The sequence below is a fragment of the Dictyostelium purpureum genome, assembly GCF_000190715.1.
Source record: "Dictyostelium purpureum unplaced genomic scaffold DICPUscaffold_286, whole genome shotgun sequence".
Lineage (NCBI taxonomy): Eukaryota > Evosea > Eumycetozoa > Dictyosteliales > Dictyosteliaceae > Dictyostelium > Dictyostelium purpureum.
Window position 1 is genome coordinate 1 of NW_003519622.1, and position 15,436 is coordinate 15,436.

The 15,436-nt window shown below is 23.9% G+C and overlaps 7 protein-coding genes across 7 annotated transcripts; 4 read left to right on the forward strand and 3 right to left on the reverse strand.

The window, feature by feature from the left end:
* Nucleotides 1–238: 238 nt before the first annotated feature.
* On the reverse strand, nucleotides 239–1,168 carry DICPUDRAFT_156208 (uncharacterized protein; the record flags this gene model as incomplete). The annotated part of the gene is made up of 1 exon (XM_003291558.1): nucleotides 239–1,168. One exon carries the CDS (start codon nucleotides 1,166–1,168, stop codon nucleotides 239–241), a length of 930 nt encoding a protein of 309 aa, XP_003291606.1.
* A 1,060-nt stretch (nucleotides 1,169–2,228) lies between these two features.
* On the reverse strand, nucleotides 2,229–3,495 carry DICPUDRAFT_156209 (uncharacterized protein; the record flags this gene model as incomplete). The annotated part of the gene is made up of 3 exons (XM_003291559.1): nucleotides 2,229–2,238; nucleotides 2,452–3,111; nucleotides 3,188–3,495. 3 exons carry the CDS (start codon nucleotides 3,493–3,495, stop codon nucleotides 2,229–2,231), a joined length of 978 nt encoding a protein of 325 aa, XP_003291607.1.
* Nucleotides 3,496–3,919: 424 nt separating this feature from the next.
* DICPUDRAFT_156210 (uncharacterized protein) lies at nucleotides 3,920–7,191 on the forward strand (the record flags this gene model as incomplete). The annotated part of the gene is made up of 4 exons (XM_003291547.1): nucleotides 3,920–3,922; nucleotides 4,320–5,743; nucleotides 5,810–6,240; nucleotides 7,094–7,191. The coding sequence occupies 4 exons, from the start codon at nucleotides 3,920–3,922 to the stop codon at nucleotides 7,189–7,191; spliced, it is 1,956 nt and encodes a 651-aa protein (XP_003291595.1).
* Nucleotides 7,192–8,734: 1,543 nt separating this feature from the next.
* DICPUDRAFT_156212 (uncharacterized protein) lies at nucleotides 8,735–9,316 on the forward strand (the record flags this gene model as incomplete). Its single annotated transcript, XM_003291548.1, has 1 exon — nucleotides 8,735–9,316. One exon carries the CDS (start codon nucleotides 8,735–8,737, stop codon nucleotides 9,314–9,316), a length of 582 nt encoding a protein of 193 aa, XP_003291596.1.
* Nucleotides 9,317–9,821: 505 nt separating this feature from the next.
* Nucleotides 9,822–10,379, forward strand: DICPUDRAFT_156213 (uncharacterized protein; the record flags this gene model as incomplete). The annotated part of the gene is made up of 2 exons (XM_003291549.1): nucleotides 9,822–9,945; nucleotides 10,267–10,379. 2 exons carry the CDS (start codon nucleotides 9,822–9,824, stop codon nucleotides 10,377–10,379), a joined length of 237 nt encoding a protein of 78 aa, XP_003291597.1.
* Nucleotides 10,380–11,157: 778 nt separating this feature from the next.
* Nucleotides 11,158–11,634, reverse strand: DICPUDRAFT_156215 (uncharacterized protein; the record flags this gene model as incomplete). Its single annotated transcript, XM_003291560.1, has 1 exon — nucleotides 11,158–11,634. One exon carries the CDS (start codon nucleotides 11,632–11,634, stop codon nucleotides 11,158–11,160), a length of 477 nt encoding a protein of 158 aa, XP_003291608.1.
* A 1,118-nt stretch (nucleotides 11,635–12,752) lies between these two features.
* Nucleotides 12,753–14,697, forward strand: DICPUDRAFT_82264 (uncharacterized protein; the record flags this gene model as incomplete). Its single annotated transcript, XM_003291550.1, has 2 exons — nucleotides 12,753–12,844; nucleotides 12,933–14,697. The coding sequence occupies 2 exons, from the start codon at nucleotides 12,753–12,755 to the stop codon at nucleotides 14,695–14,697; spliced, it is 1,857 nt and encodes a 618-aa protein (XP_003291598.1).
* Nucleotides 14,698–15,436: the final 739 nt, after the last annotated feature.

Sequence of the window (15,436 nt, forward strand, 5' to 3'; positions counted from 1 at the left end):
TCTTATTTATATGTTGATCTTATAATGTTTTAAATTAAATGAAAAATTAACACAAACTTAACAATAAAAATAATTATTTTTAATTTAAATACATTTAAAAAAAAAAATTGGAAAAAGAAAAAGAAAATTAACACACAGCGATCAAAAATTAGTTTAAAATTTTTATTTTTTTTATTTTTTTTAAAATTTTTGTTTTTTATTTTTTTATTTTTTATTAAATAAATGTTTTATATAAAATTTAGTGGGATACTGATAAGGCAATACAAAATTGACCCAACCAATAAACTATCATTCCAAGATCGCCGTGACCTAAAACCTTTCTGACCTTGCTAACGTTATTGTTTGATAATAAATTAACCTCTCTTACCAAAATCATCATGTCAGAGATAAAGAATAATACAGCACCAATGGCACCAATTGAAGCGTAAAAAGTCATTGATGTGAAAAGTTTTGAAGTGATATCTGCTGTATTATTTGAAATTATTAAAGTTAAGAGTTTTGTGATTGATCTGACGGAAGCGGTATAACACATTGCTACAATTACACTTGTATAAAAGAATAAAGCTACGGCTAATGAACGGGAGATTCCCATCTTTGAGAATAATGGGAAGACTTTGGCTAAAAACATAAAGGCAAAAAATAACACTATACCAACTAAAAGACCTATAACTATTGGTGTAAAGAATTGATCGGATGAGGTGAAAGCAAAAATAAAACTAATGTGAGCAATCAAGAAAAAGAAAACACCATGAATGAAAAATCTTTTATAGAGAAGGAAAAAATCGCCAATTGCTGATAAGAAAAGACCAACTGAAATATATACTGCGTATTGGGTAGGATTGTGTGGAACTATTAAATGAAGAGCATCATTTAAAACTTGTTGTGTGCCTGTTTTGTGATGAATTGAACACCATAATAAAACTATATATCCTAAAATTACAACTGGTACTGGTTTGACCATTACAAATATCCTATTAGATGTTCTTTTTGCCATTAAATATCCTATAGCTGTTATAGTGAACATTGTGTATAATAATTTCCACCACATATCTTTATTTATAATATCTGTTCCTAAACCAAACATAATATCTGGATTGGTACCTGTACTATGATATTGTTGTTGTAGATTCTCTATATTATTATTATCTATTTGAATTTCTTGCTCCATCTTTTTTAAAAAATACAACATAAAAAAAAAAAATAAAGTTAGTTTTATGTGCTCAATTTTTTTTTTATAAATATTATTTACTTTTTTTATTTTTTTTTATTTTATAAAATAAAAGAATTAAAAATATCTAAAAAATAGTTTTATTTTATCTAAGGATAAAATATTTAAGGTGTAACACTTTGAAATGGGCAATTTTAAATTTTAAAAAAAAAAAAAAAAAAAAAGAGTGGTAGGTTATTTATTACTGAATCTAAATAAACTTTCTTCTTAATATAAAATAAAAGAAATAAATAATAAAATAAAAGATTAATATTTATTGAAAAAATAAAGAAAAAAATTTTAAAATTATATATTTAAATAAAAAAAAATAAAAAAAAAGAAAAAAAACTTTTTTATTTTCTTTTTATAATAATAATGTCTATGTGAGAGTGTGTTTTGGGGGTGAAGAAATTAAAAATTGTGTTTATAATGTATACTATTACCATTATTTATGGTGTATTAATTTTATATGTGGGTGTTCATATTTAAATTTTAATGTGCGTGTGGGGGGAATTTTATTTTGTGTGAGTGTGGTATTAAAACAAGTTTTAATTAATTTTTCGAATTTATTGTTAATTATTTTAAACCAAATATTATTATTTTATAAATATAAAAAAAATAGAAAACTGAAAAATATAATATTTTTTAAATTTTTGTTTATATAAAAATACTTACACTTTCTTGAAAACCGGCTATTATGATGAATGAAAAAACAATGAGGATTTTGAATTAAAAAAATTTTAAAATTTAATAAAAAAATATAAAAAATGTTAAAATATCCCAATAAAAAAAAAAAAATAAAAAAAAAAAAAAAATAAAATATTTTGATTTATTTATTTATTAAAAAAATTTACAAATTTTATCGTAATCTAACTTTTCCCAGTGTCGTTTTTAAAATAAACATAACACCTTATAAAATTTGAATTTATTTTTCAAATAAAATAAAGAGTTACATTTTTAATATATAAATTGTAAACAACATTTATTTTAAATAAAAACAATTGAATATTTTTTATTAAATTTAATTTAAACTAAAAAAAAAAAAAAAAATAAACCAATAAAAAAAAACTACTCTTTATAATATTGTTTCTATATTTGTGGTGTTATCATTATTACCATTATTATTATTATTATCATTATTATTATTATTTATTTTTATTTATTATTTTATTTTATTATAATTATTAATTTAATCAAATTTTGATTGCTTGATCCATTCATATGAAGATATCATAATTGCACACCCAGGTGCAACTTTAGCAACACGGGGAACCAAACCACTTGTTAAACCTATGAAACCCTCCTCTTTAATAATTTGTTTAAATTGATGTCTTATACCATTTAAATGGTTTTCGGTAACATATTGCTGTTGCTGTTGTTGTTTTTGTACAGTTATTTGGATTTTAGTTTTGATAACATCGATTGGTGTTGTTAGTACTGCCGCTATTGTTCCTGATACAGCACCTGATATAAAGTTTATGAGAAATGGAGATTGCTGAGATCTTATTTTGTAATTTGGATTTTGTAATTTCATTAATTTGGATTTTACAACCTCATATCCAAGCCAATATAATGAAGAAAATGGAACGTCACGTATAATTGTAGGAAAATAGCCTCTCCATAAACCTTTGATACCAACATTCTTAATAATATCTCTAAATAATGTTACAGAATTAAATTTTTGATGCTGAGTCGGAGTACCTAATGTTGCTGTAGATTGTTTATAATTTGATAAATCAATACCCTGTGAATTCGTTCTTAACAACTCCAATGGTGATGTGACTGATGCTGATACCATTCTTGCAGCTGTTCCCGCTATAAGTGGTACTGCATAAATATTATAGGGTTCGCTATCTCCGTATTGATATAAAAATTCTTTAATATATTCATATGATGTAAAATAACTATTGAACAATATGAAAAGTTTTAATAATTTTATACACACTATTTATTTTAGATTGCTATAATTAATATACTTACATTGTTGTATTTGGTACGGTCATTAACAATGATGGTGTTAAACCTCTCCAAAATGTAAAAATGCCTTCATTCTTGTAAATCTTTTTAAATGCATCCAATGTACCTTTAAATAAATGCTTATTATGTTGTTGATTATTTAGACCTGTCGATATGGGTTTATCTTGAGTTTGTAATCTTGTTTTTACTACATCCAATGGTGTCACCAAAAAGCTTGTTAAAACACCACCAACTATTGATGCCGATATTAAAATTTTAATATTATTTCTTTCTGTTTGTTTATTTTCCCTTGAAACTGGAGATTGGTTCATTATAGTTAACTGTATTTATTATTTACTTATATTTATTTACATATAAATTTTAAAAAAAAAAAAAGACAATTTAATAAAAAAAAAACAAAATAATTTTTAATTTTTTAATTTATTTTATTTTATATAGAAGACAAATATGCACAACACACACCCATAAACACAAAATAATATTTTTATAAAGATTTAAAATTAATTATAAACAATATAGATTATGTGTTGTTATTGCTCTAAAAAAAAATATTAAAATAAAAAGTAAAAACGAAAAAAGAAAAAAAAAATTTTAAAATTAATATTTTTTTTTTTTAAATTAATTTAAAATAAAAATAAAAATAAATAAAAACAAAACTATTAAATTTTTCGGTATTCGAGAAACTAAAATCTTTTTTTTTTTTTCATACACATAATTAATAATAGCATATAAAAAATGGTACTCATAATTAAATCACAAAGTTCATTAGATTTTTTTCTTTAGAAAAAAATTCAATAAAAAAAAAAAAAAAAAAAAAAAAAAAAAAATTTGAAAAAAAAAAGATGTTGGTTTTTAAAATTTTATTTTAACCCTTATTTTTAAATTTGGGAAAGGGGGGGTTTTTTTTCCAAATTCCCTTTTGGGAACCCCCCCCCTAAAAAGGAAGGAAAAATCCAAAGGGGGGCAAAAGGGTTTAAAAAGTAAAAAAAAAATGGGGGGGACCCCAATTTTGGGGACAAAACCGGGTTTTTTTTTTTGGAAAAAAAAAAAAAAAAAAAAAAAAAAAAAAAAAAAAAAAAAAAAAAAAAAAAAAAAAAATTAACAAAAAATTAAAATTTTTTTTTTTTTTAAAAAGAATAATACAGAGTCATTTAATTTCGAAATTAGCAATGTTGTTGATATCGATGGAAAAAATAAAACATTACTTGAACCTATTGTTGTTAGATTTTCAAAATCCGAGACATTTGTTGTGTATCCATTAGAGTATTTACAAACAGTTGCTTTCAAACCAGTTGAAAAGGTAATTTATAAAACAGATTATTTAATTGGAACAGGATGTAAAGATTTACCAACCGATAGTACATGTGGTTATGCTGTAAATTCAGTTACCGGCGAAGCAATCAGAGATAGTCAAGGATTTTGTTGTAGTTGTTCAATGTCCGATTACTTTGGAGCTGATCAAAATTCAAGAGGAAATTTAGGTTGTTCTCTTTTTGGGTCAAAGTCATCATCTGCCCATTGCCTTTCTTTTAGTGAATTAAAGTATGATGTTTTTGATATCTCAGAAACTAGAGTCCAATATCAAATCAATGCTACTGTTCAATCATTTTATAACCAATTACCCATAGTCGATGTCGTTAAATTATCAAATGATGTTACAACAGGAAAAACCTCGCAAGTTATAATTAGAATTGTTGGTGATCTCTCTACGAGTACCCAAATCAAACAATATCCAAATAAAAAGATTGTTTTCCCAAGAGCCTCTTCTGACCCAATCTCAAGTTTACCAATAATAAATACCTCATTGCTATTGGATGACGACTTTTTTGATCTTAGTGGTGCTGGGTGCAATAAAATCGGTGTTGGTTATAGTGCTTTTCAAAATCAAGCAAATAGATGCGCTGCTGTTTTTCAATCTTGCTTACAAAATCAAATTTCAGATTATTATGCAAATGATTTAAAACTAATCAACGATGGTAAAAAGGGTCGATATATTATATCTCAGCTTGGTACATCGGTCAAGGTAATTAGTAGCGCCGCTAATAAAAACTCAAGATCTTTTGCAGTTCGTTTTGACGAAATTCAAAGAACCATTTTAACTTTGACCTTGTCTGCTGATAGTTTACAGTTTGTTGTAAATATTTCACCTGCTAAAATTATAAGTTATAATATCGAAACGTTCGAATCAATGTCAAATAATGGAGTTTTAAAAATAAGTGTCCAAAATACAGGTGCTTTAAATGCAGACTATTTACTTCAGGTTCATAATTGTTCTGGTGATATTATACAAATGCCAAATCAAATTGCAACTATACAACCAAAAGAAATCTATGTTTTTTCTTTTCAAATTTACACTACAACAATGCTTCAATCATACTATTATTGCTTTGCTGATTTGGTAAATGAACAATCAACTCTTTTACAAAGCATCAGAATCAACTTTAATACATCAAAAACTATAATAGAACAAGGTGCCCAGTCAGGTGATAACCCAAACAATCAATCAGACTCTTTAAATATTGGCTATGAATTAACTTGTGACTTGGTTTGTCCTAATTTGTAAATATTCTCATAGTATATTATCAAATTATTAAATGATTAAATTACTAATTTTTCATTTTATAGTTTTAATATTATTTGTTATTTAGGTCAATTAAAAATTTGTTCCACAAGATTATCTTTATTATTACTCTCCTTAATAGCTATTTTGGTAACAGGTTTTTTGTTTTTCAAATTTCCAATTTTCAGAAATTTAATAAAAACTTGTTTTTGTTGTTGTAAAAAAACAAAGAAATCATCAAAAAGAAAAAAGAAAAAAGATCATAATAGTAGCGAAGATGAAGATGAAAATGAAAATGGAATTAAATTAAAAGAAAAAAAAATAACAAAGAAATTTAAATATATAGAAGGTAATAATAATAATAATATTAATAATAATATAAATAATAACAGCAAATATAATAATAATGACGATATTAGAATTAAAAATGAAATTAATAGTATTATTAATGATAGAGTTTCGGTTTATTTTAACGAAAATAACAAATCTTTTAGAGGTATTTTAAAATTTGATCGCAAAAATCAAAACAAATATGTTTTTATTACAGTTCAAAATCCCTCCTCTTCCTCACGAATATTTAGATCAAATTTATTGATTTCTGATGTTGTCAGAACTATTTCAAAAAACCCAAAATATAATTTAATAAATTAAAAACCATTTTGAAATTAATTATCTTCATTTATTATTTTTTTTTTTTTTAAAGTGAAGACAATTTTTTTTTTTTTTTTAAAAGTGAAGATAATTAAAAGCAAATGCTTTAAATTAATCAGTAAAATTTTATTTAATGTTTTTATATAAAGTTTTTAAAGAAAATATTCTAAACTGGTAAAGATTTGATGCTGATGAAGTATGCTCTTGCTATTCTTCATTGATGTTGCTAATTGTTTGTGGTATCAGTAAAATAATCTTAGTTCCTTACAACAATTGTTAAAGCGGATTCAAGATCTCCGGGAAGATAAAAAATGGGGGGGGGGTGGTGTTAAAAAATATGCCTCAAGCCGGGATCGAACCAGCGACCTTAAGAACTTCAGTCTCACGCTCGTACCAACTGAGCTATTAAGGCAATTGTTGAGGAGATTGTCATATAACAACAATTCTAAAATCAATTCAAATTTATTATAATAATCATAAACATATATCACATTTATTAGAAAAAGACAAACATATATTATTTTATAATTATCATAAAATTTAGACACATTTTTAATTTAAATAATCACACATCTATTATTTTATATTTATCATCAATTGTAAACACATTTTTAAAATTAAATATTTTTTTAAATTAATTTTAATTTTTTAAAAATAATATTTTTCAGTATAAATTAAAATTCAAAAATAATTTTTAGTCAGAGAAAATAATAACAGAGAGAATAATAGAGAAAATAATATAGAGAAAGTAATAAGTAATAGTTTAGTTATAGAATTTATAAATAATAATAATTAGTAATTTTTAGTTTTAATAAAGATTAGTTATTTTTTAAAATATAATTTTTAAATATTTTTATATATTTATTTTGGTTTTATTATATTTTATTTTATCTTTATTTTGTGTTTTATTATTATTATAATTAATTACATTTAGTTTATAATACATTTTGTTTTGTAATTAATTCATTATATTAGAATTCTTAAATATAACAACAGTTATATTACAAGATTTAATTAAACGGTCCTGGGATCTTCCGAATAAATTGAATTTAAATTTAATACATTTATGTTACCTAACAAAAGTTTATCTAACTTTTTTACCTGTTTTCAATATATTTCAACAAATGTGATGAGTTTATTATGAATACACCATAAATAAAGAAAATAAGAAGTATATGAATCATTATTATATGTAAAAATATTTATAACTGAAAAAAATAAGTATTCTGGTGATTATAGAACTGAAGGGTGTAATTTTTAAAGAATAAATTAAATAAAAAAAAATAAAAAAATATAATAAAAAAAAAATTTATAAAAAAAAATAAATTTTATTATTTAAAAAATAACAATAAATATATTTTGATTGATGTTTATTATCTAATAGGAGAAAAGTTTTTTTTAATAAAATATAAATGAAAAATAAATTATATGCAGTGGGAAATGGGTGAAAAAATTATTGTAATTTTAAATTATTAAAAAGGTTATTTTTTTAATATTTACATAACAAATAAATGAATGTTTTATTTCTTTTATAATAAAATGTGTAAATAAATATAAATGATAATGTTCCCAATGTTTTATTTATAATTTAAAATGTTTTTTTATTTTTTATTTAAAAAAAAATAAAAATAAAATATGTAATAAATATTTTTGTTAACAAATATATAAAAGATTACTAATTAAACTAGATAATTATTAATAAAAAATAAAACTATTCATATAAAATACAATAATTTTTTTTAATAATTATGAAGTCGAATTTCAAAAACTAATAATAAAATTAAAATAAAAGTAAATTAAAAATAAAAAATTTTTTATAAATAGATAATAATAATATTTATTCATCGGAATTAAACTTATAAAGTATTAAACGATATAGAAATAATATTTGAAATTAATTAATATTTTTTTTTTAAATCATTTTTTTACAATTATCTAGGTATTCAGGATATCATTTAAGAGAGAATTTAATGAAATTTTTAAATCAAAATATAGAATAAATTATAATTCTCAATTTAAAACTATAAAAATAAAATAAAACCTATACAGCTATATCAAATTAAATAATATAAATTATAATAATTTAATAAAAACATTATTAAACAATTGATTTTTTTATATTTTTTAATTTATTTTTTAATTTATTTTTTTTTAAAAATTTTTAAATTTCTTTTTTTTTTTTCATTTATTAAAATTAAAGTTTTCATTCACTCACACTCATTTTTTTACATCCATCTTTTATTTTTTTTATACATTAAATCATATAATTTATTTTTTTATTTTTTACACTTATATACATTTAATTTTATTTTAAATAATTATTTATTTTTTTAAAAAAAATGATTCAAATTTTATTATTGTGCATTTTATTTATTGTTGTTGGTGCAATTTTTTATTATTGTTTTGGAAAGTTCATCTTCAAGAAAAACAACCATTGCCGTTCCCGTTGCCGTTGCTCTACCATTAAAGGGGAATACTGCCCACTTTGTGCCTTTAATTCCGACTTCTGGGAAAAGGTACATATAGAAAGTCTACATCTTGGAAACGATCAGAGACACTATCGTGACAGACTACAAAGTATACACTCATTTGAAAGATCTACCCTCGATAATGAACAAGTACAACAAAATCTACGACTATACCAACAACAAACAAAACAACAACAACAACATGAACTACCATATAAACAACAACACCAGATAATGAAACTACGTCAACAACAACAACTAGAAAAACAACAACTATACCAACAACAAGAACAAGAAAGACAAAGACAACAACAACATCAAAAAATTCAACAAGAACATCTAATTTTTCAAATTCAACAACAACATCTACAACAACTAGAACAACTACATCAACAAAAGCTACAAAGACTACAACAACAAAAACAACAACATTTTTTTTGGAGATATTTTTAAGTAATTATTATTTAAAAAAAATTCTTTAGTTGATGTAATATTAGTTGTACCGAATAAATGTGTATGGGTGCTTATTCTAGGTAGTAAGCCAATTTAAAACAAGATAGAATCAAATCAATAGAAAATTAAAAGTAATTAAAGAAGAGTTCTAATTAGATCGTTCAATTCCATTTTTTGTATTCATCCTGGTGGTAAAGAATAGTTTAGGTCAATTTATCAACAATCCAGTTTGCTTTTCTATGCCTAATGTTAATGATATGTAATATATTTAGTTTAATATTTGCTACCGGTAAAGATTTTAAGAATAGAGTTATTGATCCACGTGAATCATTTCAAGTAGTTGTTTGTAATTAATGTGTTAAACCATCTCGTTGTATTTGCTAAAGTAATTCACCATTCATTGCCACCATTGGTTCTCAAAGATGATAGAAAGAAATGTTTCGCTATAGAGTAGTTCAGTAAAAAGAAAAGTATTTGTGCAATTCCAAAAAGAGTTTTGAATATTATGGAAGTAGAAATAGATCGTTTATTAAAAGCAACTCCAAACAATATTACTCCAATCATTTTTTCAATGGTAAAATCACAATTTGCTGATGATTTATTACCAAATTCTATTTCAACCATATTTAGTAAGTATAATTATAATTATAATTTTTTAAAAAATTTAAAAAAAAAAATTGATTCTAATTTTTTTTAATAGTCTTCAAAAGAATGGTTATCAGGTGAAAATAATGTACCAATTTCAATGAGTTTAAATCAAATTGATAATCAAGTTCAAGATTTTAATGATTTATCAGTTTCATCACCATAATAAGAACCAGAAAAGAAAATAACATTTTTCAAATAACTATAATAATGAATCATCAGCTTCAGAAAATTTACAAGAAGAACATGAAGAAAAATCATCACCCCAGCATCACCAATTGACTCATCATCTTAAATACAAAAAGAAAATATTCATCGTACTGGCTATGTACCAAAAGTTGTAAGAGCTCAACAATATAATAAAGATGAAGATGAAAATGAAGAAGATCTTTTAGATTTTGAAACGGATTACTATTGAAATCGAAGGCGATTAAATTAATAGTTTTGATAATTCATTCTATATTTCTTTTTAAGAAATAGATGAAGACCAGATTATTAATAAAATCGTTTCATTCTATGTTTCAATTATTAAATCGTTAAATTTAAGAAAGTCAACTTCATCATCCAAGAAAAAATCACATCTTTATCAACATTTCAAATAAGAATAGCTCCAGTTCTTCCAAAAGCAGGGGTCAATTGAAAAGAAGAAATAGATTTTAAAGTGACATTATCCAAAGAAAAAGCAAAAAGGGAAAGATGGAATGAAAAACTAAATTAACACCTCAAGTATTGTATATGGTTTGGAACAAGCAGTTTATAAGAATAGAAAAGAAATAGAAATCAAAAAATTGTATAGTTTTAAATCTAATTGGCCTCCCAGGATTAATTCAAATGAAGAAAATACAAACAATTATTATTTAAAATTTTAAATTAAATAAAATAAAAAAAATTATTACTGTATTATGTAATATAAATTTTTGATATTTTTAATAAAAATTATTACATTATTTAATATAAAGTTTTGATATTTTTAATAAATTTTATTTTAGACAACTATTGCTTTTTTAAGCTATAATATTATATTATTTTAATTATTTAACACAAACCATGGTGATAAATCAACTTCAACATAAGTACCACAAGCAGCACAAACTCTTTGTTGACCAAAGCCTTCTTCAAAAGCAACAAACATTTTATTGGCAGCAAAGTGATAAGTAGCAGAGACGATATTATAACCCATTCAAGCATTTGTGCAATCATAAAATGGCTCGGGAAGTGGTATAGGTATTTTGAATACTATGTTTATTACCTAAAATTGAAGTGATGTTGATGGCTTCAAGATCAGAGATTGAAATATCAGCATTTTCATAATAGCTAAATGATGTATATAATAACATGTAACGAGTCCAAGAATCATCATTTGGGATGGATGGCTCCCATTCATATTTACGAATGGTTTCATCATAACCATGATTTGTGCGATAGACAGCATCCTTCATTGGATAACCCATTTGAGTTTGAGCGCCAGTTTTTGGGTCAGAGTAGGTGAAGTGTTCATTTGGATCGTTATCATAAAAGAAAGCAGTGTAACCTTTCATAGTTTCTAAAGCATATGCTGGATATTGAGCAGTTTGAATTTCGGTAGCACTAGCAAGACTGTGACTCATACCCATAGTATTATTGGTAGATTCCCAAAGTGAGACAGCTTCATCAATAGTGGCAGCGTTTTCCATTATATAACGAAGTCTCATTGACCAAGCAAAACCATTAAAAGTTACTTTAACAGAGTCATAATAAACAATTATATTAACTAATATTACATTATATATTAAATATATAATAATAACACTGAAAAAAAAACACCACAAATTTTTGTGATGATTATTTATATATAAATTTTTTTTCTGATTTAATTTAATGATTATTTTTATTATTATTTATTACACTAACTGTATTTATAATTTAATTTTTTTTTTTTTAGGTATTTTTTAAAATACCAAATTTTGTAAAGATAATTAGAAAGAAGAATTAGAGTTTTGTTGTTGTTTTATGTATTTAATAAGAAAGCAGCACCCTCATCTTCAATTTTATTTTCAGATTTATAGATTGAATTGTTGAATTTTGTTGAGTTATAATATTTTTAACATGGCAGCTTCAAACAATAAATAGTGAACTAAAAATAAAAATTAAAATGGTTAATCTTTTCACTATTTTAAAAATTATTACTATATCAAATTCTATATATGTTGATTGTTATTGTTGTTTTATAACCATAGATTATTTTGAAATTAATCACATTTGATAAATAGATTTTTTTATAATTTAAAATGTTGCAGTAATATTATTATTAAATTAAAAATATATCATATTTTATTTTAAATATTTTTTTAATTATTTTATTTTTTTAATTATTTTTTAAAAAAAATTTTTTAAAAATTTTGACAAATTATTAAAAATAGAAATATTAAACCTAAATAAATTTTTGTGGTAATTGTATTGATTGTATGATTAGAAATAATGAAACTAAAAAAAAAAAAAAAAAATTATTGAAAATATATATAATAATGAAATTATATATAATCGAACAATTTAATGAGCAGTAGGATTAATAATATTTCATAATATAAAATATCACACTCAAAATCATAATTCTACAGTATAACTCCATTAACATTTATCATGAGTTTAAACTTAATAATTACCACAATTTTAAAATAATTTTTAAAAATTTCTTTCAAATAATAATTTTTTTATTTTTAATTTTTGTAATTTTTTTTTGGGAAATTTTTTTTTAAAAATTAATTTTAATTTAAAATTTATTTTTTTATCCATTTTTTTTTTTATATTAATAATGGATAAGCTTCTAAGCAAGATAATAGCTCTCTCAGATGAATCTTTCGAGATAAATGAAGAGTTAAAAAATAGTAGTAATATTAGTGATAGGTAATTACAATACAATACAATAAATATAAATAATAGATTAATTAAAAGCATATTAATTGGTGTTTCTCTTTTTAACTATTTATTATAGATTATTATATAAAGCTTTGAATAATAAAGTAATAAGAGTTGAAATTTATAAACATATTTTAAAGTTTATTGAACATAGGGTTGTGGTTCTTGATAGATCACGTTTTGACCAGTTTACAAATAAATCATATATAACAAAACTTAAGTGGTGTCGTGATCCACTACCAGATACAAGTCAATTTCCACCATTTTTGACACATTTATATTTGCACAGTTTTTCTAAAAGGCTAACTCAAACTTTACCAAATACAATTACTACACTTATATTCGGTGATGATTTTGACCAAATTATTCCACAAGGCACATTACCAAATAGTCTTACAACACTCACATTCGGTGATAATTTTAACGAAGGAATTCTACCCGGCTCATTACCAGATAGTCTCACATTTGGTTCTTTATTTAAACAAGGTCATAATATTAAATCATATTCTAAATTTAACAAAAATTTTGGTACATTACCAAATAGTCTCACAACACTCACATTCAGTCAAAAATTTAACCAAGAAATTAAATCTGGATCATTACCAAATAGTCTCACAACCCTTACATTCGGTCATTGTTTTAACCGAGTAATTCCACCCAACTCATTACCAAATAGTCTCACAAAACTCACATTCGGTTATGATTTTAACCAAGAAATTCTACCCAACTCATTACCAGATAGTCTCACTACACTCACATTTGGTGATATTTTTAACCAAGTTGTTCTGCCCAACTCATTACCAAATAGTCTCACAACACTCACATTCGGTAATGGTTTTAACCAAGTTATTCTACCCGGCTCATTACCAAATAGTCTCACAACACTCACATTCGGTTTTGATTTTAACAAAGTAATTTCACCCGGCTCATTACCAAATAGTCTCACAACACTCACATTCGGTTATAATTTTAACCAAGTAATTCTACCCGGCTCATTGCCAAGTAGTCTCACAACACTCACATTTGATTCTTTATCTAACCAAGTAGTTCTACCCGGCTCATTACCAAATAGTCTCACAACACTCAAATTCAGTTTTCATTTTAACCAAGTAGTTCAGCCCGGCACATTACCAAATAATCTCACAACACTCACATTCCGTGATAATTTTAACCAAGGAATTCTACCCGGCTCATTACCAAATAGCCTCACTACACTCACATTCGGTAATGGTTTTAACCAAGTAATTCTTCCCAACTCATTACCAAATAGTCTCACAACACTCACATTCGGTAATGATTTTAATCAAGTTATTCTACCCAGCTCATTACCAAATAGTCTCACAACACTCACATTTGGTGAAAAATTTAGCCAAGTAGTTTCACCCGGCTCGTTACCAAATAGTCTCACTACACTCACATTTGGTTCTTCATTTAACCAAGTTGTTCCACCCGGCTCATTACCAAATAGTCTCACAACACTCACATTTGGTTCTTCATTTAACCAAGTTGTTCCACCCGGCTCATTACCAAACAGTCTCACAACACTCACATTTGGTTCTTTATTTAACCAAGTTGTTCCACCTGGCTCATTACCAAATAGTCTCACAACACTCACATTCAGTTTTGATTTTAACCAAGTAATTTCACCGGGCACATTACCAAATAATCTCACAACACTCACATTCGGTTATCGTTTTAACCAAGTAATTCTACCCAACCCATTACCAAATAGTCTCACAACAATCAAAATTGGTAATAAAATTAACCAACTAATTCCACCCGGCTCCTTACCAAATAGTCTAAATATTAACAACAACTACACAATAATAAGAAAACGATGAGTCGTTTGATGAAATTGATAATTTTGACTGCGATTGAAAATACTATCAAACTCCAATCTCTCCTCCACAAACACCAAAGTCACCATCACTAACACAAGATCAATATAAACAAGAAGAGACACTTGATCAACAACAAGACTCATCACAAGAATTTTTTATTTAAATCTTTTCAAAAATACAAAAAAAAATTAAAAAATGTAAAAAAATAAAAGAAAAGATATTTTATTTTATATATTTATTGATTTAATTAAAGTTGAATACTTATTTCTTTGGGGATACTTTAAATATATTTGAGTTTTATTGAAATTCATCAAATATTTGATTTGATTAATAGTTAACCAACTACTTGAACCAACAATGAACCCATTACATTAACTTTTGACTCAATTTTACCCTTTATTTTAACCAATTATATATATATAATTTTTTTTCTTAAATAATTATACTTATTGTAACCTAATTTTAAATTTAATTATAAAAAAAAAATGGAAAGAGCTACTTTTGCTGGATTTTTTTGGAGTGTCGAGTATTGATAATAGTTTAAACTTATTTTTATAAAAAATTTATTTTATTAGATTATTTCTAAAGGTTTTTTTAAATAGAACTGTTTTTTGAAAAAGAATATTCTTTTATTTTGTTATTGTAAAAGCGGTTCAAGTTTTGCCACATAAGTTATTTCAAAATATAGTAGTGCGATATGGTATTAATAGTTGATTTTAATTGTATATTATTAAATTGA